General features: G+C 32.7%; 1 protein-coding gene across 1 annotated transcript in view; it reads left to right on the plus strand.

Moving 5' to 3' along the window:
- The window catches only part of LOC149031649 (uncharacterized), a 51,004-nt gene extending 25,091 nt beyond the window's left edge, over positions 1 to 25,913 (plus strand). Inside the window, exons 2-6 of the mRNA XM_089175167.1 lie at positions 15,925 to 16,027; positions 21,464 to 21,597; positions 24,986 to 25,076; positions 25,190 to 25,338; positions 25,746 to 25,913. Of these exons, the coding sequence (XP_089031293.1) occupies positions 15,938 to 16,027; positions 21,464 to 21,597; positions 24,986 to 25,076; positions 25,190 to 25,249 (375 nt within the window). The 5' untranslated portion in view covers positions 15,925 to 15,937 and the 3' untranslated portion in view covers positions 25,250 to 25,338; positions 25,746 to 25,913. The remainder of the gene's footprint in view (positions 1 to 15,924; positions 16,028 to 21,463; positions 21,598 to 24,985; positions 25,077 to 25,189; positions 25,339 to 25,745) is intronic.
- The last annotated feature ends 241 nt before the right edge of the window (positions 25,914 to 26,154 follow it).

Consider the following 26,154-nt stretch of genomic DNA (forward strand, 5'->3'; position numbering starts at 1 on the left):
AAGCACACGGTCGGAGAGCTCATAAGCTCGTACGCACGCCACACGTCCGATAAATGGACGAGCAAAAACAGCTCGAAGCTTGTCACGTTTCCAAGAACATTTCGTTTCGATCGATACGGCCTGCCATTACTGCCGATGTATAGTTTACGCTCGCCACACTCTCGTTCTATCTTTCTCTTTCTTTATCTTTATCTTTCTCTTTCTCTTTCTCTTTCTCTTCCGCTTCGTTTATTTTATGTACTTGCTTTCCCGAAGCATTTACGTTTTATTTCGTTCTATTTTCTTCGGGGAGATAGATAATAGTAGTACGTACTAACAAAGTTGTTATATATCAAAGCCAACAAAATGTAAATTCCTTCATTTGATTTTTTTTATGGTGATTATAATGTAATAAGAATTGATAATAATTCATTAAAAATCTTTTTTACATCTTTGAATAAAATCTTTTGTATCTATTAAATTTCTTAGATTTTACGCTAGCATCAGAGGTATTTTTCTTTTCTTTTTTATTTTTTTTTTGTCGACGTAACGCATTTCGTAATACATAAATACGTAGGTAGCGTAATACGATTCGCACCGGACTGGAAAATCAGGGCTTTTGCGTCTGGGAAAGAGATCTCCTAGATCGTGAATCCGCCTCTGTTGGCGTGTCATTACAACCTACCAATTTCGAGCAACGTATGCTCGCCTAGTTGAATATCATTATGCTTGTTTCGAGTTATATCAAAATAAACGAATAATATTATTTAATTGTAGAAAATATTAGTTTTATATTTATAAATATACAATTAAATTCTTAATAGACAAGTAGTATATTAATTAATAAAAAATATAAATTAATGTAAATACAATAATTATATAAATAGCACACAATTTATCACGATCATAATAATTAATATAAACGATAAATAATAGCGTATGCTACAAATGTTAATAGTCATCTACTTGATATAGAAAAGTCATTTGATAAAAGTCTGTCATCGAGGAAGAATTATTATAAGAAAATGAGCAGATTGCATAAAGCGTATAGAGAAAGTATAGAAAACACGTGTAAAATGCCCACAATCTTCGGTTTAAAAAAAACGATTGAACATTAGATGGAAGGGGGACTTTCTTTTTGGGCCTCTTTCATTCCCCTGTTTTTTTTTCCTTTTCTCTTCATCGTTTTGCTGCCCTTAGTCAATTCACCCTCGTCGACAGAAGCGCCAGCGCCCAAAGCCACGCGCTTCTAGAAAGCCGGCTCGTGTACCCACGTATACGAGCAAACTATTGATCCGTGAGTAGTCACGCGATTCCCTCGTAGAAACGCCACTCAAACCTTTCCTGTGTCGTTTCTCCATCCCTTCTCTTTTTCTTTCCTATCTACGGCATCGATCCCCCGCTCTCTTTCCACGACCAAAACACCCACTACCTACCTCTTCCTTCTCCTTATTCACCTTCCATTACCTCCTCTTGGTCTTACTATTTCTATCGTCTATTGCTTAAAACTTTAGTCAAATTTGAATCCAATCTAATGGATTGTATTTTAAACTCTTTCCCGGTTATATCGGACATGAATTTATTTTCTTTTTTATAAATATAATTTCTTATAGAATTAAATCAATGCAGATTTTCATCTTCTACGATGAAAAATGACGTTCACCTTCACTTTTCCTTCAATACTTTGGCGAACGTTTTTTTAACTACCTAACCTAGTACCTTCTGATATATAAGAATTTAAAATTGAATATTTATCAATTTTATTCGTAAAGAAATCGAATTCGATTACTAATCGTTTAATTGAAATAGATTTAATCCCCATGGGTTTAATTAAACTCGCAGTCGTATTATTGGAAAGAGTGTTTTAACGGACGATGACATTGAGTCGTCCTATCCAATTAAAAGTCGACGATCAAAGAGGAAAGCACCGAGGTGTGGACAGTTGGCAACGTCGTGTTGTTCAGGAACTACCTCACTTCCCCTCCCTCCTCCCACCCCCTCCACCCCTATTCCAGGTTTATTCCATTTTTCATCGTTCTTCTTCGTTCGTTTGTGTCGAGACTTTGCAACTTTTGCCTCGCCCGTTTCGCAAGCATCGCAAGCATTGCCTTTCACACTATTATCGTCACTTTCTTGTCCTATACCTCGTTCTTTTCCTCTCTCCTTTTCTTTTTTCCTTTTTATCTTTCTCTATTCCTTTCCTCTCTGAACCCCTTAGTTCAGCCCATTTGCCGCGCTTTATCACCTGCCATCGCCTAACTCGCGATATATACCTACCTATGCTACTCGGCTGGGCTAGGTCTTATCAGTAATGGTCCTATTTTTGGAATCTCCGCCCATTCTTCGCGTGACCCACCTCTACCCGGCACCCCTATAACTCCGTAGTTTCTACCCTTCGTGCACGAGAAGGAAAAAGAGGTGGATGGGGAGGAGGAGGAGGAGAAGGAGGAAGCAGGATCTTCGTAACCACACGCAGTTGGCCTTACCGCGAAACACGTTTCTTGATACCAATCCGTATAAGGGAGGAATATAAAATTGTTCAGCCACGAAAGTGCGTGAGAGAAATTAGGATCTTTTTTTTTACGATAAGACGTAATCTCCGAAGTACTTCGGACATCCTTTCGTAACAGAAAAGGGCCAGTTGAAAATTTATTTTGTTTAAATGTAATTACTTTTAAGAAATCTACATCTATTATTATTATTATTAGTATTTTGTTAGATTAGAAAGCAAAGTATAGTTGTAATTTTGTTCCAATTATACGAGTAACGTATTTACGTCGTAGATTCTTACCAATCTACCTACCTACCTACCTACCTACCTACCTATCTACCGGCTTTTAAGTTTTGATAAGACTAACCAAAAACAAAGAAAAAGAAAAGAGATTTGAATTAACCTCGGCATGGAAAGAGTCTTGGAGTTGTTGGAGGGCCGGTTAGCGTGACTTGGTTCACGGATCGATAAACAACGCTAGGGTTCCCGACTAAGCAGCCTCGGGTCACGAGAATATTATTAACCGTGCTTTTCCGACGTCGAAAACGGAACCGGCTTGCCTAGGCACCACCGTACTTACCAAGCTTATCCTAACTTTTGCTTTTACCTTTGTTCCCTTCGACGTGATCCTGACGAAAGAGAAATATGTACTTATCGTTTGATGCACGAACTACTTTATCGTCATTTTCTAACTTAATCAAGATTTTTTTTTTTTATTTGGAGATTTGATAGTAGTCGGATAGCAACGTAACAAACATTTCCTAAAACAAGAAAAATGTTTTCTGTAAACTTTTTTTAATTATTTCATTTCTAACGAGTTACTATTCCGATTTATTCGTGTTACTTTGTTAAGCTTCGAACGTTAATTAAAAGTATTACGTTAACGAGATTTAAGCAAAATAAAATGAGAGAAAAATTCTAATCCAAATATATATATATCTAGGCCATTCGATAGAAAACTATAATACTACTGTCCTATCATACCCTTCGAATTTGTACGATCGTTAAAGAACCTTTCCTAAAAAGGCGAGTCACGTTGCAGCAGACATGAAAACGATCGTTATATTTCGTAGATAATACATTCGACATCTGCTCTCTCTCTTCGTGTGGTAAAAGGGGAGAAAGAAGCAGATGACCAAATGACTTTCGCGGTTCCGATGCAACCAACACGAAATATTTCTTACGTGGAAAATAACAGGTAAGAGTAAAAAAGGAAGGGCATACGAAGAAGAGGGGTAGAATAAAATGAAACGAATTCATGAATGTGCTTCCACAAGACGATTATATGTGTGTGAACGTGCACGTATTTATCTATTAATCAACAGAATATACAATATACATATATTAATTATGTATATTGGTTCGGGGAAATAGTTTCTTCGTATTTCCACGATTAAATGGCGCTTCAGAATTGCATAACTCTGCTAATATTAAATCTGGCAATATAAATCGATCAAGTTATAGATAAAATTAAACAGGTTAAAGCATATTAGTAGTTGTTATATCGATAAGAACTAAACATCGATCACAAAATAGTTATAAATCATTTGGACAAGACTTAATATAAAATATAAATAATATTTGTTTAACTTTAACATTTATAAATACGAAAAAACATTTGTCCCCCCGTCTTGGTATACATATAAGTAAATTTCTGCATAATTTACAGATTCCCTATTGTGTCATATATGTATTTAAATTTTCAGTTATATATTACATTAGATATATTTATAAAAACCCATGTATGTATATATTGTTCCATTTAAGCATTTAAATACGAAGAAACATTTATCCCTTATCCAGTATACACGTAAATAAATTTCTGCATAATTTACAGGTTCTCGGTTATTATATCATAGGTATTTAGGTTATATATTATATTAGTTATATTTATAAAAAAAAAACATGTATAGAAAGAAAATGCTTATTACTATTTACGAATATAGAGAAAAGTAGGTGTGTAATACGATCGAAAGAGAACGGTAGGTAAGAAAGAAAGAAAGAAATAGTAGTCATATGGCATTGCGGTCATTCATGTCCACGTATATTCCACGTAAAGTTTTTCTCTTACTCCCGTTCTTCGTAGTCCACGTCTTTCTATAGGGCACACACGTTTTGCTCTCACACACGTTAGTTTCTCGGCTAACCGTTTAAATCGAACACGTGACTATACATCCTACGTTACGTGGTGAACCGCCTACGTGCCGGCAATCCCTTTGCCATCGATCAGAAGCGGTCTCGGTAAATCGTATAAATCGTGATTCGCTAAGGGTTGCTTTACACACGCATACACACGTACACACTCATTTATATACTTATATGTAAATACTATTGGTAGGTATACTTTACTATACTCGAAGTGGCATTTAACGTCGAAGAACATTTATAGCTCATCGATAGCATCCATAAAAAGAAAGAAAAAGAAAAATAAACCACAGGAAAAACTCACATTGCTCGTTTCTTGATTACACACACATACACACATACTAGTCGGAAACGAGTATGGGAGTATGCATTCATTTAGACGCGTTTGAACGAATGGAAAAAAAAAATAATAAAAGTAAAAAAATGGTCACCCAGACGATTCGATTTCGCGACGAAAAATCTGCCATGCGTGACGCCCACTTGTCCCGTCAGCCTTGAAGAGCCAGCTGATAGGAACGACCACCGGAACGCGTCTCTCCATTCTCTCTTTCTCTTTCTTTTTCTCTTTTTTTCTCTCACTCTCTCTCTCTCTTTCTCTCTCTCTCTCTCTCTGTCTCTTTGTTCGGCTTTCCTGACACGTCCAAAAGTTTCTACGTTAAACACGAGCTGAAACGAGTATGCTCGAAACACCATGGACGACGACACTCCTTCGTTTCCCTTTTTTTTCTTTTCTAACGTTGGTATCTTTCTTCACCAACTTTATCATGGGAACGAAAAAATACAAGCAAGTCGAATTTACTTGGATTTCCGTGGATTAAAAAATTTCAATTGATAGAGAAATTGTTAATTAATTTTCTATTTTATCAATGTAATCTACTTTGACACATATCAAGTTAATATTTATAAAATACACTTTCTTTTTCTCTCTTATCCGTATATTTAAATAATTACGAAAGAGTGGTTTAAGTAAATAAATCTATAAATGTTTGATTTATAGCTTATTTTATCAAATTAATCAAAAAATGTTAAAATAAATTAAATATACTTGACTCGTTCTTATTTATTATTATATAGTTGTTCGATATACCGTGTATTTAAGTATATACATATAAATAACACGAATACTCGTATTTATATAAGAAATATACATATATATTTGATGTAATCTTTCATATATATATTACGTATTTAATTTACTATTATACTTGTTCCATATAAAGATTACTTAAATTTGTACATAAAATTATATAACATAAATATTTGTATTTATACCTACGTATACAGGATGACTCACGGAACATGACGTTTCAAAATAACTCGTAGAATATACAATGTATCAAAAGATATCTCCCGCATAGTTAAACTGAATAAGGAGGCAAATATAATGATAAACAAAACTTTGTTTTAATGTACTTTTTTAATGAAATATCAAAGTCATCGTTGTTTTCCTTTTTTTCATCGTTTGGATTCTGATAAAGTATCAAATTCTGCATAAAAAAGAAATCTACATATTATAAATATTATATATAATCGTAGTTAAATAAGAAGATATAATTTTTCTATGTATTGTCCTTAGTTTTATCCAATTGCAGGCGCGTAATGGACGCGTCCTGGAAAAGTACACGACGAAAAGTATACTCGTTTTATTACTGGCCGCGTAGACACACACGAGCCGTAAGAAAATAAGAAGAAAGAACGACTTCCCCCTGTTGCTTTACGAGGTGTCGATACCACGCCCCTGTGTGTAAACCCTGCATATACACGTGAAAAGAGTTTACTCTGTTAAACGTGTGTAAGATAAGTGCGGGCACGAGCGCGAGAGCGAGCGCGTGTAAGCGCCGATCTATGAAAGGAACAAGGACGAAAGACTTATCGTTCGCTTATTGCACCGGCGAACTTTACGACGAGCCAAGGTGGAGGTTATGGGATATGTTCCTTTCTATCCTTATACGTTTTACTTTAATCTAACTGCTAATACAAGGAGCGTTTTGTAATATACCAAACCGTACCGTCTCTTAATTTTTTTTTGTTTTAGTTGTTGTCTTTTATTATTAATTTCTTTTCTTTTCCATCGTTACATTTTCGATTGGTTCCATTTTTTCTATAGTGTTTCTTTATAATTTTTTTTTTATTTTAAAACGCATGTTGTAGCAATTTCCACGAATATTTGTACTGTCAACGATGATTTTTGTTATTCAGTATTAATAATTTGCATATACGGTTCTAAATTCTTAGTATATTTGGTTAATATAAGGCTATTTACATTGTATTTACGTTTATATAAAATAAGACAATTTTAAGATTAATTTAATATTATTGTAATAGGATTATTTTGCTTTTATTTCAAATGCAATTTTTAAGGAAATGACGAAAGCCAAAATTATTTTGAAATTACATTATTACTTGTTTGTGCTCTACATACTATTGGGATAAGTGTAATGTATAATTTATCAATTACTTCGTAACCTGATCCTTGTAAAATCGTATAATTTAATTTATTTATCTTTATAGTTTGTCTTTTTGTTAGGAGGAAATAAAAATTTAACGAATGAATATGAAAATGTTTATTTGCAATTCGTTTAATTATCTATATTCAATGACAACACGTATTTGATAATTCCGAATCGAATTGTAGACATTATAAAATAGATGGAAGTAGATAGATGCACAGGCAAGTGGGTATCTGGGGGGGGGGGAGTAAATTTCTTCTCTCGAAGGTATTATAACAGCAATACCGTAGAAAGGAGAAAGGAGAAATGAATTACGTTCGTTTTGCACGTGCTACTCCTCCGTACGTTGATGATAGAGAGAAAGAAATAAAGAAAGAAAGAAAGAGAGTTGGAAGAGGAAAGGATGGCAACTGGGGACCGTGAGAAATCGAAGAGAGAGAGAAAGAGAAAGAGAAAGGTCGTTGATCCTTGAAGAAGTCTTCGCGACCTTGCTACGAAAAGTGCATCGGTGTTTGAACAAGAAAGAAAAAGAATATCGATTTGATTTTCCCGTATTAGCTGACTAGACTAGATTTTCGTTCTTCGGCTTATATCAAATCTTATATTTAAATTTAAAATTAAAATTAATTCTCAAACCTATTTCTCTTCTTCTTCTCTCATACCTTTCTCCTCATATATTAATTAGTTAAAGTTTTTGATCATTCAACGATATGTATAGTTTGATAATTTATAATATGATGATTTGTTGAAAAGAAAAAAAAAAGGTCAGATTTTTACGATAGGAAGGACGTAAAGTTTGTAGTGTGAAAAAAGAAGAAAAAGAAAAAGAAAAATAAGTGAAGTAAGTTTCGAAAGGAAAGAAGAGCAGTAGTAGATCTTCGTAAACGTAAGAAAAAGATGAAAAAAGGAAAGAAAGAAAGGAAAGAAAGGAAAAAAAGGAAAGAAATGAAGGAAGGAAGGAATGAAAGAAGTAAAATGTTCTTTCAATGTATAGGAGGAGTATATTCGAGTCCGCAATGCGGCTAACCGAGAAAAGAAGTCGAACGATTACAGTCGCGCGATCGGTGCGCCATGTTTTTTAAAATGCAGCGAACCGTCACGCGAGATGCCACCACCACCCCATGAATTGTTGGTAGTAGTGGTAACATAGGCCCTGCTTACTTTTGTTTTTGCTCTTGCTACTGTTACTCTTATTGGCGGCGGTTGATAGTTGGTAGTAGTGATGAAGTAATAGGGGTTGAAAAGGAATGGCGGGGTGGGGTAGGGAGGAATAGGGAAAGACGTAAGGGAGTTTATCGGGTGTCCGTCGTTTAGGAGGACGACTTCGACGTCGACGTAGTAGACGAGGAGGATGGTTTCGATGGTGGCCGGTAGCCGCAGTGCTGGCGCAGCGCCCTGACCTCAAAATACCGGCATCGGATCGATAGAAAACTTCCTTCCTACCCTTCCTGTCGCGCCTTCCTCCTGCAAACTTCACTAAACTTCACCGAAGAACGAACGTATCTTTCTTATCCCACCCCATCCTCTCTACTTCAACCTAAACACGTGTGCTATATTTGCCGATCTTTTTGAATAATTGCTAATAGTAGCGGTTAAGAGAAACAGGAAGAACATTTAATATATATATGTATTACAACCGGTTAAAGGTTTTTAATTTACAAAAATGAACCTCCAGCATTTAAGTTTATTTGTCATTACTTCATTTTACTTACCGATATTTTTCATTTCTATTGTTGGCTTGTTATTTATTTAAGTTCGATTTAAAATTAAATAAAATTTATAATCGATACAAACACTGGTCGATAGGTTCGGTAATTATGTAATCAAAAATAAATGACTTGAGGAATCATTAATATACGCTTATAATTTACTAATTGATTACAATACTAGTTTGAGGGGATGTTTTGCGTTGAAAAGAAATCGATAGACCATTTGAATTCGAAATTATTCTTTTAACTCTGTCTTTTATTTTTTCCTATTTTTCTTTTAAAGCTTGCCCATTGAAAATAAACGAATGTATGCAGATTAATGTTAAGTGGATTAAAATTCGATCTGTTCCGTTTAACGTTTCAACATTACGAAAATTAGATCCGTTGACCTGCACAAGAGGAGGTTCGTTTAACAATCCAGCATCGTATACCACGAAGAACGTGCTTAAAACCGCATGGGATTTGAGGACTGACGGATATTTATTTTGTCGAAGCCGTTTTAAAAGTTGCCTTGGAAATTATCCTGAATGCTCGTCGAGGTAGAAACAGGAGAGGATGGTGGAAGGTCAATGGAAAGAGTAGAAAGGGAAGGAATGAAGGGCAGGCCCATAAAGAGCCCCACACTCTCTTGTCGTGTTCTACGCTTTTGACATTTCGCACGAATTATATACTCGCACCCTTTTCTTATCCCACTAGGTTCTCGGTCTTGTATACGACAGGTTTTCGAAGGTTAAACGTTAGGTTAATAAGTTAACATTTAAAATATTAGAAATTGAACTACTAAATGAGGAGAAAACTTTATTTTTACAGGGTGAGGGGATGGGGAAGGGAAGGTAGAATAACAAAGTCATCTTTTCATTTCTTTTTTCATTCTTGTTTCAATTCGATTAAATAAACATTTTTTTTCTTATTCACCAAGATAAATGGATTCCAGTTCACGTTATTTCAATATATGATTAAGGTAATCCAAGCAGGATTAAACCGATTAGATCCTTTCAAAGTCATTACATTCGCTTATTACTTTGGTCGGTTACGTTCGGTAAACGTAACGGTGAATGAATATTAAGTCTGTTTCTATTAAAGGAAAGAAAAATTAAAAAGATAGAGAGACAGAGAAGAATGAGAAGGAGGAGATATGGGTGGTGGGGGTTAGGGAAAAGTACAAGGTAAAGTTAAATCGGTGTGTGCATTTTGGTTCATTTTTTTTCTTTAAGATTAACTAGAAAATCTCACACATGAATAGATTTCACGCTCGATTTAATAAAGCACGATCATGCACGATCGCATGATCGCAGGTGTATAAACGAGTTCCATGAAATACGAAACGTTTTACGTTGGAAAAAGTATAGATTTGTTAAGGTGCCCTAAAGCAAATCGAGGAGAACTTTATAATCCTAATTAGTGGCACTTTGGCAAAGTCGTTAGCCAAGGTACTTTCTCGATAAGACAACGTTGGATGGTCGACGAGACGATGAAAGTTTTTAATAAAAACGAATGATTCGTTGTATATCTTTTTTCCATGAATTACAAATTAAGCTCTGACTATTCGATTGTTCGTCATTACTATTATAATGATCATTATTATTCGTAACGAATTTAACAAAATTCATTTGCAGCTTTTTGTTATTTTTTTTTCTTTTTTCTTATTCTTACCGTCGAATACTCTAATTGCGAATGATTATACAATAAGAAAATAAATTGGAAAGAATTATTACGTAATTTTATTTAACAAATAATAATGCGAACAATTTAATAACGTTTAATTAAAAGAAAGCAAAAAAAAAAAGACAAAGAAAATGAATGTACATCTTAAGGAGAGTAAAAAAAAAGAAAATAAAAACGAAAGATAATTTCGAAGATAATATTTAAATTTCATTTTCTTTTTTAATGTCATAATTGTATTCATTTATCTAAAAGTTAATATCTCACTATAAGAGAGACATTACGTATAATTTTGTGTACTTGTACTTATGTCGAACGGAGTAACGAACTGGGTGGACGAACCGGAGGAAGAGAGTAGGTCGGTTTGGGTTAATGTCGTGTCGTCTAGGTCAAGGAATGGCTAGTGGACTTGATCAGTGGTCGTTTATCTCGACGCAGTGGTAACCTACTTGGAAACTACCGGTAATGTTAATCGTCAACCATAACACAATTCAAACCTACTATCTTTGTGTTTCAACTATAAAAAAGTTGTCTTATACAAAGAATACAAACGTTCCTTGCATTACCTATTAAAAAGTAAATATTTCCAATTAAACTTCCTCTTTTTTTTCTTCTGTTTCATTTATTTAACAATAATTAAATATTTCTATTATTTATTAACGTTGAAATAAAATTACGAAGCTGTCTCTCGTTATTTCCATCAATGTCTTTTTTCTTCTCCACGTGGAAGAAGGAATGCAGATTGTGAGATATGGTAAGGGGTTGTGTGCGTTTGTTTATTATGAAGATAAATAATTAAAAAAAAAAAAAAATGAAAGAATAAAGAAGTAGAAGAAGAAGAAAAAATAAGATGGTTTATTAAACTTGAGCATCACTAGGCGCCTTTTTGCCGGTAATTATATGCTTGCACCTCATGTTACTCTTAGGATGCAGCCTAATTACTTCTAATTACGAACAAAGGCTTCAGGATTGCATCACTATGTGCCGCCTGTAATAAACTTGCTTATTTTACGACAGAGCTCGTTACGTGCACTCAACTTTTGGCTTGATCGATCGTTACTGAATTGTTCTTACGGAATTCCTACATAATTGTAATTTAACTATGATCAGTTACTACCTACCACAGACGTACTAACATACAACAAAACTGACCATAATCGATCGTTCCTTTTCTTTTTTATGGTACCACAAAATCTCGTTTTACCGAGAATTGTATTTTTTATTACAACAACAAAAAAAGATGTTCTGAAATTTTGTCCAGGAAATCACATAAACGTGAGAAATATAATTTACTATATAAAGATCGATATTATTGATGAAATAGGAATAAGAACAGGCTGGTGAATAGGGGGGTTGAAATAAACGAGTCAGACTGGTTCCATAAGTCGGACGATGTTGTAGTTTCCCTTTTGTTTCGGTATATAACGCTGTGTGCATCGTTCATTCATCGAAGTCGTTATCTTCGAGCGGAACGCGCCTTGCCGTTTCGTTTTCATTCGCAGGGAAATGCGTTCAGCGAACTACAGGAATGTGTGTCAGGGTTCTCCTGATCTAGAACTTACTTACGATATCTCTCTCTCTCTCTCTCTCCCTCTCTCTCTAACTTACGCACCGGTTTCTTCTTCCTCGTTTCATAACGGAAATTTTGACACGATATACTATAATATTTAATTTTCATACTTTTTCTATATAATAATAATAATAATAATAATAATAATAATAATAATAATAATAATAATAATAATAAAGATATCCAAGATATATTTATCTTTAATTAATATATTAGGTTTTTGTTTTTTTTTAAATACTAAAGGGACAATTACATGTACATTGCTTATACAGTATTGAAAAGTAACTGGATTACCGTTCCTGTTTATCCTAAGTGCATCGGAAAGCACGTGAAAGGTAAGCTCGTAGTCAACTAGCTAGAGTAAGCTGGTATGTTCGAAGAAGTTGAACATGAGCACGCTATAACACGATGCTTCGAAAATTCCAGGAAACAAGGCGTACCTTGTCCCTTTACCAACAATCATTTCATGCTTTCTAAGAACTTAAACATAACGAAAAAGGTTCACTTTTCCTTCAAACTTGCTTCGAAATTGTCCCAGAATGTAAGATGGTAATCTGAAGGAAAAAAAGAATTCAGATGAAATAAAAGATAAAGGAATAGGGAGGGTTGTCATGATAATGTCGATTAAATATTCTCAATGGGATCGTCGTTTGTAATTTTTGTAGAAAACATTTCAAATATTCAATCGATCGTATTAATATTGTGGACGTGTTCTTTCTCATAGTTTTTTTTTCTTTTATAATATTATGAAAAAAAGTCTTACATAAAAACGACACTTCATTTTGAAATGTCATTCCTAGATTCTTACAATTGGTAAATCTAGCAGTGAAAGTATGTGAATGATGAATCGTTGCATCTCTCGACTTATGAAATATAAATAATTAAAAAGAAATATATATATATGAAATATTGACAGTAATCGTAAATAATTAGGCTACACGAGTCATTAGAGATATGATATTTATTAAATCTCAAAAAAAGAAATAAACAGAAGTAAAGTAATATTACAAATAAGCAATATATATATTATTTATTACTTATCAAATTGTTAACTTTCGAAATGTTATTTCATTTGGCTCGTTTACATATAAGAACGAGTAGTGAACGACACATAGACTAGAAAGGAACATTAATTATCGTTCCTTGAAAGGTGAGATCGATCAGTTCTACGAGCTTGTCGGTTACTTCAACCTTATTTTACTTTTCCATGGAAAACTATTCTAAGCTATTTTATAAAAGAGTGAGAGAGAGAGAGAGAGAGAGAAAGAAAGAGATAAAATATTGTTATTCGAAAATAATGGCAGAAGTAAGTTATATAATTATCATTCTAATCTTTAGTTTCTACTGTAAGATAATTGTAAGAAGACTACCAGAAACGATTAAGTGAAATTATTTCGTTACATTTTAACGCGTACCTGGGTAAGACATATCTCGTAATCTCATAAAAGTTATCCGACAGCTGGCAAGAGATCTTGCGACGTTGAATTGGCCAAGCTAAAGCTATCTAGCTAGGTAGCTAGGTAGCTAGGTAGCTAGCTAGTTTTGCGTTTACGGTAGAACGACGTGGAAATCGAAAAGAAGAGAATTTCTGGATGATGCAGCCGATTTTACGATTTAACAGAGGTAATGGATTTCGCGGTTGCATTAGAATGCTTGATCGTAGATCGAAAGAGCGTTAATGATCCGTATCTTTATACCGTTACCACTTGCACCGTTCAAGGCACTACTAACGTTGCTATTGAAATTTTTCACTTCCGCTTTGATTTTCTATCGTTCAACGAACGAAAGGGCACTTTCTTCGTGAGATTTCGAATACCGATTACGTGATGATTATCGTGTATGTTTTCATTAATGAAAATTTACTTGAAATTAATTTCATTTAAAGTTAAAAATATTATATGTGAATGAACAATTATTGTCATTTAATTGTAAGAACTATCATTGGATCTGTGGTGTAAATTGATTCGACTTAAATAAAATTTACGAGATTATTTTATCGTTGGATAAATATTTTTTTTTTTTTTTTCGAAGGGATGATTGCCGGAGTTGGTGACGGCGGCGTCTTCTTCGATTCGATTACGAGACGTTCGTGTTTTAATCGGTGTATTTATCGTTCACCCTCTTCGCTAAATCCACTAACGACTCATTAGAGGAGCAACGTTCTCTCGACAAAAGCAAACGGATGCTGAGGAATAAAGGGAGGGTTAAAAAAAAAATAAAGAGAAAAAGGAGAGAGAGAGAGAAAGAGAGAGAAAATAAGATAGTAACGAAGAGTATTGTAAATAATGGGATTATCTTGGTGGTAATTACGGCACTCGAAACGACCTTCGTTTCTCGTGATTCGCACGAGAAATAACGAAAAGATAGAATGAGAAGGAAAAATTAAAATGGTGCAGAAATGCTCTCGAGAGGAAGAGAATCGAGAATGGGAAGTAAAAGGAAAAGGATGATGATGGTTACAAGTGCGAGTGACGATTTTTCATCTTTCTCACTCTTTATTTTTAAATAAAAAAAATATAATATAATAGGAAAAGAGAGCTAAGATTAAATGATCGTGTCTTTGTCTAACGTTTAATTATTGATAATTATCTTTCTTTCTCTTACCCCACGTTTATTTGTCTTTATTCTTATACGTTTATATTATATGTGTGTTTCTTTAGAATGTAACGGTAATCGTAGACACGGTAATCTTTTGCGTGTATTGTTCGCACGTTTGTATCTCACATTGTGTCGTGTGCCAACTTATTTCTCTCTCTTTCTCATGCAAACTCCCCTTTAATGTAGCAGATTTTTGCTTTCGTTTCTGCCAGAAGTAATTTTCTTCTAATTATCTTAAGTACGTTTGTTCTTCTTCTCTATGAAATACGACGAATACGAGAAACGTGGATTATAAGAAGCTTGTTTTTTTTTTTACTTTTTTTTTTCGTAAACATTTAATAGCTTCTACTACGATCTACTGTTAACTTTTTCCACTTATCATGTAGGAAAAAGAATTTCATTTGTAATTTTGTCAGTAATGGATAGTTTCATATATCAAGTTCAATTTAACGTCGTTTGAACTTCGTCGTAAACGTGCTTGATATACGAGCTCTGAATTATCTCGTGATTACCAATGGTTTTTTCGATACAACATTCCGTGATTACAATTTTTAATCTTTTTCCGAACGATTAGAACCCGGATTTTTTTGCTATTGTTGCTTTTTTAAATAATTCAAACATAATTTAAAATATCTGACGTTCATTAAATGTAGTATAATTTTGTTTGAAAAATTAATATAAATGATAAAACAAATGGAGGAATATTTTAAAATCATTAATTCAAGATATTTTGAAAAGAAGGAATAGGAAAATGAAACTATTAGGTGATATGGGGGGGAGGGAGAAGAAAGGAAGGGAAATTATGGGTTCGTATAATGCAACGAATGTCGTATGTCATCATTTGTTAATGAAACAACACTCGTAACATTGCACGAAACACGATGCTTTGTTACATTTTTCACGATTCCATGCCTACATTTTTTTTTGCGCTCGTATCTTACTCATTTTCATGACAACCTTGACAAATTGCTCCCAATGCGATTAATTAAGTTTCATTCAAAAAAAAAAAAAAAAAAAAAAAAGAATAAAACAATATGACACGATTTCTCGTAACAATTTACTCGTCATCAAAATAATGATGATAATAATTTATATCCATTTAAAACACGTCTATCCAATATCTCATTGAAAACGAACGTAATCGTATTTCTTGAAACGATTATGGCAAATCAGAAAGCGTTACACCAGGGTATCGGACTTCTAAGAGAAAATCCTTCCTTATCTTGTGAAGCGAAAACACGTTGTTTCTTTTACTACTACTATCCTTTCTTATGTTTACAAAGTATCAATCATTCTTTACTGTCATTAATATGTTTGCAGATAATTCGCGGAAATGGGTTTGGTTGAAAGAGAAGCCAACATGCAAGATCTCAACGTGTCAAGACCCGGAAGATCGAGAGATCTTTTTGGCGTACAACTTGAGGTAAACAAATTTTCTATAATAATTGTCTAACAATAATTTGTTAAAATATTACGAACTATTTTTAATCAGGTAAGATCAATTTAAATTAATAGATTCCCAATTTTTTTATTAAAGTAGTCAAAAAAACAAGAAAAAAGAAATATTAAAGTTAGTTAGAAAATTTCAATACTTACAACTCGAGGTATACAAATTTTCTATTATAATTATCCAACAATAATTTGTTAAAATATTTCGTACCATTTGTAATTAGATAAGATCAATTGAAATTAATAAATTTTATAATCTATTAATCCTTAATTTCTATATATTAAATATTTTATTTTTCTATATTAAAATTCTTTGATTAAAGTAGTCACAAAATAAACAAAAATAAAAGATATTAAAGTTAGTTAGAACAATTTTCTATCGATATTTAAATGTAAAAAACCAAATACTTATATATTATAAATCTTATTTAAAAAAAAAAAAAATAAAATAAAATAAAAAATAAGAATAAGATAAACTCGAGTTTAAGAAAGGTAAGATAGATAGGTATACTACAGGATAAAACCTGAATCGAGTAGGAGGACCTTGAAAGCGAATGCGATAATCGATCGGAGACAGGGAAGACGATGGAAACAATGCGAACGTGCTGAGTATCCTTGTCGAAAAGGGGCAAAAATAAATCCTATCGTAGTTGGTCGAGAGACTTCTTCGGCTTGGTTCCAATGTTCGACTTTAGCCAAGAATCGTTGACGGTGAACAAGTAGTGAGAGGTCCGACCTATAAAACCGGTGTTGGTTCTGCTACAACGAGCAAGCCACCTGAAACTGAAACGATCAAGAGAGGAAAGTCTGTTTCTTTTCTACTCTTTCTCTCTTTCTCTTTCTCTCTCTCTCTCTCTTTATCTATTTATCTAGTAGTTCATTTTCTTTTTTTTCTTTTACTTCTCGTGATCTCTTTTCCTTATTGGCGTTGGCACGTAGCGTCCGCTTTACCGGCTCGTCTCGTTACGCTTACTTCCTTTCATCTCTCTCTTTACTTTGCCTTTACTCCTATATCATAAATTATAAAACGAGATACTTCATTTCGATACTTTGATTTCTTAACTCTGCTACTGTTAAATGCTACATAAGTATTTAATGACGCTTTTACTTTGATCGGTTTTTTTTTCATTTACATTATGAAACGTATTTATTTTTTTTTCTTTTATTTCGTCAATTTGATTTTGAAAAAAAACTCAAGACATTTATATTTGGTTCTCCTTTTTAAATTTTTCTTTTTTTTAATTTTTGTTTTTAATTTATTTCTTACCAACACACAATTCGCAGAAGCAAATTGAATATTAACCTGGAGTTTGTAATTTGCATACAATATTAAACATTTTCTTTGTCCATTGTTTGCCACTAGTATTAATTTCGTTAATTGACATTACTGTTGTTTACTAGCTTCTTCCAAAAAAAAAAAAAATAAATAACAATAATTTATTAAATCATGAACGTCGGTAATTTGGAAACAATAACATTTAGATTTCCTAGTAAATTAGTATAATATAACCGAGAATGAAATCATATTATGTTCTGAATACACCAAAACCCCGAACATAATATGCACAATAGTTTGATCGAAGAAAGAAGTATAATAAATCGATACAATTTGTTGCTTATCAGAGATATACCTACATTATGGTAATATTAAACAAAATACAATAGTTTAATATAAGAAAAATAAATGATTGCAAAAATATTACTGATATTCATTGTGGCTAATTAGTCGGCAATTAAGTGTGCAAACGGTGACTCATATTCAGGATATCTTATGTACACGTATATAAATACATACGTTAGCACGTTAGACATGATTATTATATTCAAACGTTATTCTAGGCATTAGAAGGCGCATAAATTTTCCTCTCCTTGGAAAAATCTAGCCAGGTCGTTATACTCGTTTGGTGAGCGTGATCGGTGTAAGTACTTACGTATTCTTGGTTTGCTTGCGAAACGCGCTTTTACGTCAGACCGCCTTCTTCTACTATAACCATTGGAAAAGAGGAGGAGGAAGGTGGAGAGGGGGGAGATGAAGTCTTAGAAGAATCCAAATGTCCACCAAGTTGGAAAGAAGAAAACAGCGTGGATGAGTTTTGCAATGAAATTGTTTTCTTTTTTTTTTCTTTCCAATCGACAGAGAACCAACGCGAAAGTACCTAATCGATTTAAAAGATCGATTAGATTCGATTGGAAGTTGACTATAAACGGTGATTTCGATCATTAAATTTCTAAATCGGGGGGATAGCAAACAGTTGGATGCATCAACTCGAGATATTTCATCTGTAACACGTTTCGACTTAATCGAATCGAATTGAAAATATGTTATATATATATATATATATATTTTGTCAGTCATATTTAGCTGAGAAAGTTTAATTCTACCCGGGAGCGTAAAAACACATTATACACGTGTCCGAGAGAGATGATAGAAGATGCAGCACGCGTCTTGCGTAAGATCTCGTGTTTTTAGAATGGAGGAAGAAAAAGATGGAAAGGGAAGGGAAGGGTAGGGAAGAGGAAAGGGTAAACGATAGTCAACGACGTATGCGAACATGTTACTCGGTATAATGATACACGTGCTTTTAAAGGGCAACAACTATGGTATGGTAGAAGTATCTTACGAGTAAGTAAGATTTTTTTTTGTTACTTTTAAAAGATATTTATAACTTGTACGTATGATGAGAACAAGTAACAAAGAGAGATAGAGAGGGAGAGAGGGAAAGAGTCGGTAAAAATAAAAGTAGCAATCTAAAGTTCGTGTAACTTGTTGGGTGGAATGGCACATAATATGAAGATCATTATAGAGAAAAAAAAAGAAGAAGAAGAAACCACCGAAAATCCTTGAAAGTAACGTACACCGATCGTTGACATCTTCAAAGAAATTTGTCTAAAGAGAGAGAGAATGGTTGGAACTACGAAATAGCATGTAATAAATAAGAAAAAAAATCGAAAGTACGAGTTAAATCGTAAGATTTGTTCGAACCGTGACATCTCCCAGGGGGTTCCTCCTAAATCATAATTATCTTAGTTTGTGGCTGGAGAGGAAGTAGTATTAGGAGATGAAACAAAAAAAGAGATAGAAAAAAAAATGTAAAAAGAAAGAAGGAGAAAGACAGAGTAATATTACAACATAATTTGATGGCTTTGTAATCAGCATCCCTATCACGATGATCTTTAATAAGCGGAGACTCGCTGACAATGTGGATATTACTCAAAGAAACATTTCGACAGAGGAGACTACGATAAGCTGAAGAATTTATATTTCTTTCATTTGTATAAATTATCACGTACAACAACGTTCACCAACTACCATCTACGTGTTTAACCACGCAAACCCGTATCTATGTGATATTATTCTTTTCTTCGTTATCATATGTTATTGTATTCCGAAAGATCGAATTAAACGATCAACCTTTTGATTATTGTCAATTACATAACAATTTTTATCATCTTCTCTTATTTAAATATTATTTCACGTATTTTAAATTCATATCTGTATAATCTAAGGGATTCTGTTTATAAATTAATATAACCTTTATATGTTTATAATAAAAGAAAAGAATTACGGGTGAAGATATAAGCGTACGCGATATGCATGCGTTGTTTGCGAGGTTGAAAATAACAAAATAAAAAAAGAAAGAAAGAAAAAAAAAGTGCGAGTAAAGGAAAGAATAGATTCGTTTAACCGATAAACGAAGAGAAACAACGATGTGGCTTATCCTTATGCAATAAGAAGGAGGCGCACAACATCTAGCTAGCTCATCGTCTTGTCCCAAGGCTTAATTACAAATTTTCGCTTTCTTACCTTCCTGAGAACGAATAATACTAGTTGAGATTCTCCAAAAGATTGGTATCAATGATCGCGCTTCCAACAAAACGGATAAGCTATAGTGATTCAGAAACGATGCGTAATCGAATTGTGTAATCGTTAGAAGTTCTTGCAGTATTGAAAACTAGAATGCTAAGGTTGTTCTATATCAAAGTAGTAAAAGGGTTAAATTGAAATTCGATACGAATAATGTAATGTTCTCTCAATAGTTATAATAATGTTCCATTCGTTCTCTCCTTTACGAGTTTCAAGTCTAGATCGTGGTATCCGTGTGTCTTTATGTGAGTATTTTGTGTATCGATCGGTGGCGATAACTTTAGTACATTTCGCTAAATTACCTGCATCATTGGTAAATTGCAAATTCACAAAGGTTGCGTGAACGTAATCGAAACACACTTTACACATTTAAAGGGAAGATGAAGTATTCTCCTGTACCATTATCCCCTTTTAAACATTATTCCGCATCGAAGATCTTTCTCTTATTTACAATTCTTCCCAAACTGCAAAGTACGAAACACAAAAGTTTCTTAACTTTCCAATTTACTTTCGACAAACTTTTCTTTTGTATCATTGTTGAATTTCGATCGAACACAACTACCAAAGATTGAATAACATTTTTTTTTAAATTATATTTATCGGGATTTAAATAAAGTAATTGTGTTTTTCTTTTTTATTATATTTTATAGTTTAGAAATATTATAAAAACGATTTATATAACTTAAAGTTGTTAAATGAATATAATTTAAGTAATAATAATAAGATTTGTAATCGTAGAATGTAGTTCGGTGCTATCAGCCAATTAAAGAGCACATTCGCATGCGCGAATCTTCCAAGAACTCCGATGGGCTCACGTTGTAGATAGGAGGGTTTATCTTGGAATATATCTATGCAAGAACCTTCCATTTCGAATACATACGTATGTACATTCATATGGAGATGTACGTACTATGTATGCGTTATTGCATGCTCGAGCACTATATGCAAGAGCAGTTTTGTTCCTTGAAAGGGAGTAGAAAAAGGAACGTTATCCTTCTGGCACGAAGGAGAATTTTATTATCCTTGCATACGTTGAATAGTCGTTTTAATCTGTTCTACAATCTCTTTTTTTACGACTCTTATTTAAAATTTAAACAGAAATCTCTTTAACATAAACACAATATTTTTGAAAATAAAATGTTTTATTTGATAAATATAAAAATTATGTTTTTTTTTCGTTAAAAATAATGTTTTTATCGATAATAGATATTTTATCAACGAAGTAATCTTACCGAGCGTTGGTAATAGCGATTTCTATTATGATCCTAACTTAGCTTTAGTCGATAAAACAGAAATAGACATAGTCGATAAGTAGGAATTTATAAAAGAGTGAATTAAAAAATATCATTTTTTTCAAGCTAATCATCCTTTGGTATTTTATTTTTTGTTATATTAATCGATCATCTTATAAAATTATCTAGTGCCAGTAATAACAAAAAAAATTATTGTATAAAAATATACCTAAATATTTATGTAAGCTTTTCTCCCTTTTTTCTCTTTTACATTTACATTTTATATATTGTTCTTTTTGATGTTTTATTATAGGTGACATCATTACTGTTGGAGGCGGAACGTAGAAAGCTCGCAGTATTACAAAGAGAATTACAAGTTGCTCTAGCTGAAGGCGGTAGTGTAAAAGTTAAGGAAAAGCAGAGACAGGAATTGCTCCATGCTATTTCGTAAGTTGTCCACAATTTATTTTTTTCTTTTAAACGTAACAATATTAAGGAGTTTCTTTTTTTCTCCCCAATTTATATCGATAAGATCAAAGAAATTTCTTTTTTTGTTTCAAGATTAATGAACTAATTAATAATAGCATTCAATTAGGCATTCGTGAGAGAAGAAATTTTGTAAGTTCTTTTCAAAAAAGTTAGAGAAACTTTTACATTTATACGTCTCACGAAAGATAAATCGAAGTAACGAATCCATTGAAGAACCTTGCAAAGTTTTTAAAGGTACGAAGTGAGAGAGAGAGAGAGAGTGAGAGAGAGAGAGAGAGAAAAGAAAGAAAGAAGGAAAGAAAGAGAGAATGAGAGAGTAAGGAAGTCTTTTGCGAACATTATATTTTTATGAGAGGCAACATTAGGTCATCCGTGAAGTTTTACCTTCTCAGATTTGCTTTCTGTTCCAATGGGAGCAAGGATTAACTCGTTGAAGATTTATTACTCTTTTATCTCTCTCTCTCTCTTTCTTTATTTCTTTCTTTCTCTCTCTCTCTCTTTTATGTATAAATGAAAGTACAAAATCTGATCATACCAGCGAGGATATTAAATAATGCTCTACGTACATTCTCGAAATGTCGCAAGGTTTTCTTTCTCCTAATTATATGAGATTAAACTAACGAAAGGAGAGTTGTTCCCTTTAGTAATGTGAAAGGATAAAGAAGGAGTATTTATTTTAGAAAAGTTATCAGGAAATTAGCCTCGACGGTAGAGATTTTTCTTGGATTTAAAACGTACGACGAGATTTGTACCTTGGAAATAGAATAGTCGATTATAACGTCCCGCATTGAAAGGAACAAGTTGTCAGTGAAAAAGTGTAGGTCAGCATGATCTGAAGTTTCCTTCAACCTATTTTCTCTTTCCTTTCTCTTTCTTCTCTCTTTCTTCTCTCTTTCTTATTTTTTCTTACACTCATTCGTTCTTTCGTTCTTTTCCTCCTTAGTTTGTACTTCAGCAATGTTGTTTGCACAACCACTCTTACATATTTAGCGTGTTCTGTGAGTTCTTTGTAGATGGCAGGACTACTTGGGCGGTGTCGGGGTTCTTTGGTTCTACTATGACAGTAAGAAATTCTCATTAAAACCACTTTTTTAAAACTATACTACCTTTAAAGATTCTTTTTTTAACAATTTTTCCATCGTTAATTTGAAAAATCGAATAAATTTATTCATACATGAGTGTGCAATTGTTATTAACGTTCTTAGAAAACAATTTATTTCTATCCTCGTCTTTTTTATATTCCACACGAGACAAAGGTTTCCTTTTTTTTCTTTAATATCCCGAGATAATTTTATATTCTTTAGTATTTTTAAATATCTTTTCGTTGTTGAAGAATAAATATCGATGATAGGTAAATGATTTGATTCGTGAAAAAATGTTAAACGAAACAATCGACCAATTTTTCGAACGTAATATTGACGACTGACAATTGATTGACTCATACTACTGTATGACGAATGAAAACTGTCTCGTTGGAACGATAACATCTAATATTTCCGATCTATTTCTTCTCATAAAAACGAAACTGACGTTCTTTAATATTTCAATATTCTTATAATAGGATAATAGACTTTATCAATTTTTGCGCTTCTACTTTGACGTTATTAAAGTTTTATCCGACAAAATAATCTGCTTATTTCATAGATTTTTGTTTAATGCAATACCTCATGATAAAGACATTTTTTTAACAAGTTCAAATAATCATCTATAAATAATGGAAAATATTTACTTTTTGTAATTTACATTAAAAAATTGTCAACCAATAAAGAAAAATTAAGTATCGTTCGTTTGAACATTTCAAAGTATTCTTATAGGTTACACAGTATATTTATTATGTTTTATTTACATTTATACAGTCGAGAAAAAAGGTACACTAATTAGTTCGCAGAAAAAAACCACGAATATCGTATGTATGTAAATAAAAAAAAGAAAAAGTAGCAAAAATTATTTTTATACATTTTGTCTAACAAATTAACTTTACTTTTTGTCATAGTTATTACATAAATTGTTTTTATTAAATGCCATTATTTTTGTAAATATTTCAAACGTTTGTTTGTATAGAATTAATTTAACAGAAGTTGTATACTTTTGAAAAAAAAAAAAAAAACTATGCAATTTTTACGTAACTTTTCTTACGCAAATAAAATTAAAATATTTTTTGAAACATTTAAATCGTTGGGATATACTCTGAAATATTTGATTAAGAATACGAATACGTAATCCTATTCGATATTAAAAAAATAACTGCACTCAATTAACGGCTTACGCTTTAAACGAGTAACTTTCGTTGGATATTTATTAGGAAAAAGTTGTATAGGTTTTCCATTATATTGGCTGATATAAAATGTTGAAGGGGGGATGAACTTTTGCATATTTATTAGATCGTGTTATAAAAGACGATTAAATTTAATAAAAAAGGGATAATAATCGATAAGACGTTTATCTTAATTTTATCCAGACAAATACTACTTTGTGATTCTAATCGCGTTCATAGCATTTCGAACGGTTTTTTAAACAGGGTGCAATAGAGAGAAAATATTTTCGATCATTCAAATAATCGATTTTCTTTCTTATCTATCTTCTTTCTTCATTTTTTCCACTTTTATTCTTTCTCTCCTTAGCATAGACCACATTATGAATTTATAAGATTGTTTGGTCTCTCTAGTAATTGCTGAAGTTCCAGTGCAGCGTTCCTCCATCTGGAACTTTTTCAATTCCTAAGTCAGCAGTAAGGAAACCGCTTGGAAAATGTGTCAGTGGACCGTAGGTGTGTGCCATCTTCTGCTCGTTATTTGGCGGCCTTCAGGTCGTTTTCCCTTCCTCGAATCCGAAAGAAAATCGGTGTCTGTTGTAGGGAGGGAGAGTAGTGGTGGTGATGGGCTGTAGAGTCGACCCTAGTTGCGACGTTTCATCAGCATCCCTTGAATCCTTCTTGCTCGTTCGAGTGCGAAAACTTTCAAAAGAAAATATTTCCCAACGTACGTTTACCATCTTTTTCGCAAACCGGTAATTTTTCTTTACTTCTTGCTTGCTTATATCTTTATCGAGCATAATCTATTTTTATTCTTCCTCCCTCTTCGAATAAGAAGAAGAAGAAGAAAATAATCTAAAGGTTTTTCTTTTTGAACAAAGTGCAATAAAAACATTTTAGTATACGAATTTTCTGTTTATTTATACTTTTCCGAATTTGCTACGAAAGAATTGAATTGAACAAATAAAATTCTCTACTCTCAAGTATGTTTTCTTTTTTTTTTTTTTGTAATGAGAAAATGAAGTAAGATTGTGCAAAAGTATAGGCACATTTCAGTTTAATCTTTAATCCTTATCTATCTGTACTGCTTCGCAGGAAGATTCAAGGACAGCACGAACAGCTCGATAAGGAGTACAGGATACACGCAGCTGGGGTACTTCTCTGCAACTCGAGAGGCTCCGGAAAGGTAAGTGAAGCCCCATCGTCGATCCCTCTTTCTTTCCTTACTTTCCTTACTTTCCTTATTTTCTTTGGATTCATTCTACGAAGATAAATTACCTCTTCTCGATATCGTGCTAGCCAGCCAGACAGCCAGCCAACCAGCCAACCAGCCAGCCAACCAACCAACCAGCTAGCTAGCTAGCTAGCCAACCACCCAGCCAACCAACCTCTATTATTTGTTATTCATGAAAATCTCACTCAGTGTGCTTGGTGAACTTTCACGATTGGTGGGTGATCTTACTTATATACTTTTATGTTAGATCTTCAAGTATATTCATATACTTTCGTATAAATTTTACTTTTTGTTTTTTCTTATTCTCGATTGTAATACTTTCATGAATTCGTATATATTATTTTTGAATATTAAACTACGTTGTGCTCGTTAAAATTTGATCACGAAACCGATACAAGTATAATATTTTCATTTCGTTTGATAAATTTTCCTTTATTATTTCAACATTAACTTTTTTATACTACACGAGTTATTTGAAACTCGCTTAGGCTCGCTAGCAGTTCTTTAAGCTTTTAGTAAGCCTTAATTCTTAAAATAATTAGCAGACATAATGCACTATTGTCATAATACCTTTTTTCTTCTTGCTTAAAGCGAGCTTACAGCTTTACTTCTTTCCATTAGGTAAATCTACAGTAATGGTAAAAGGGTGAAACATTAAGAAAAAGAAGCAGGGGGTGAAGAAAAGAAATTAAATAGCACGGAGAGAGAGAGAGAGAGAGAGAGAGAGAGAGAGAGAGAGAAAGAGCAAATATTAAGACAAAATTTTTTAATAATCATTATCGAAAGAAACGTGGGTATAATAGTTAATGATATTATCGTATTTTATTATAAAAAAATATTGCTATATAAAAGTTTTAAGAATTTACTTGCATTTATTCTTTTGTGGTTCTTTATTTCATTTCACTGATAATAATAATAATTATAATTATATAATATTAATAATTATATTTATTTATAAGCACTTATATTATATTATTGTATTATATAATAATATAATATAATTAATTATATTATATTAATAATAAATAAT

Source organism: Polistes dominula, unplaced genomic scaffold, assembly GCF_049000335.1.
Source record: "Polistes dominula isolate Pdom_NZ unplaced genomic scaffold, Pdom_raw_medaka contig_82, whole genome shotgun sequence".
Classification (NCBI taxonomy): Eukaryota; Metazoa; Arthropoda; class Insecta; order Hymenoptera; family Vespidae; genus Polistes; species Polistes dominula.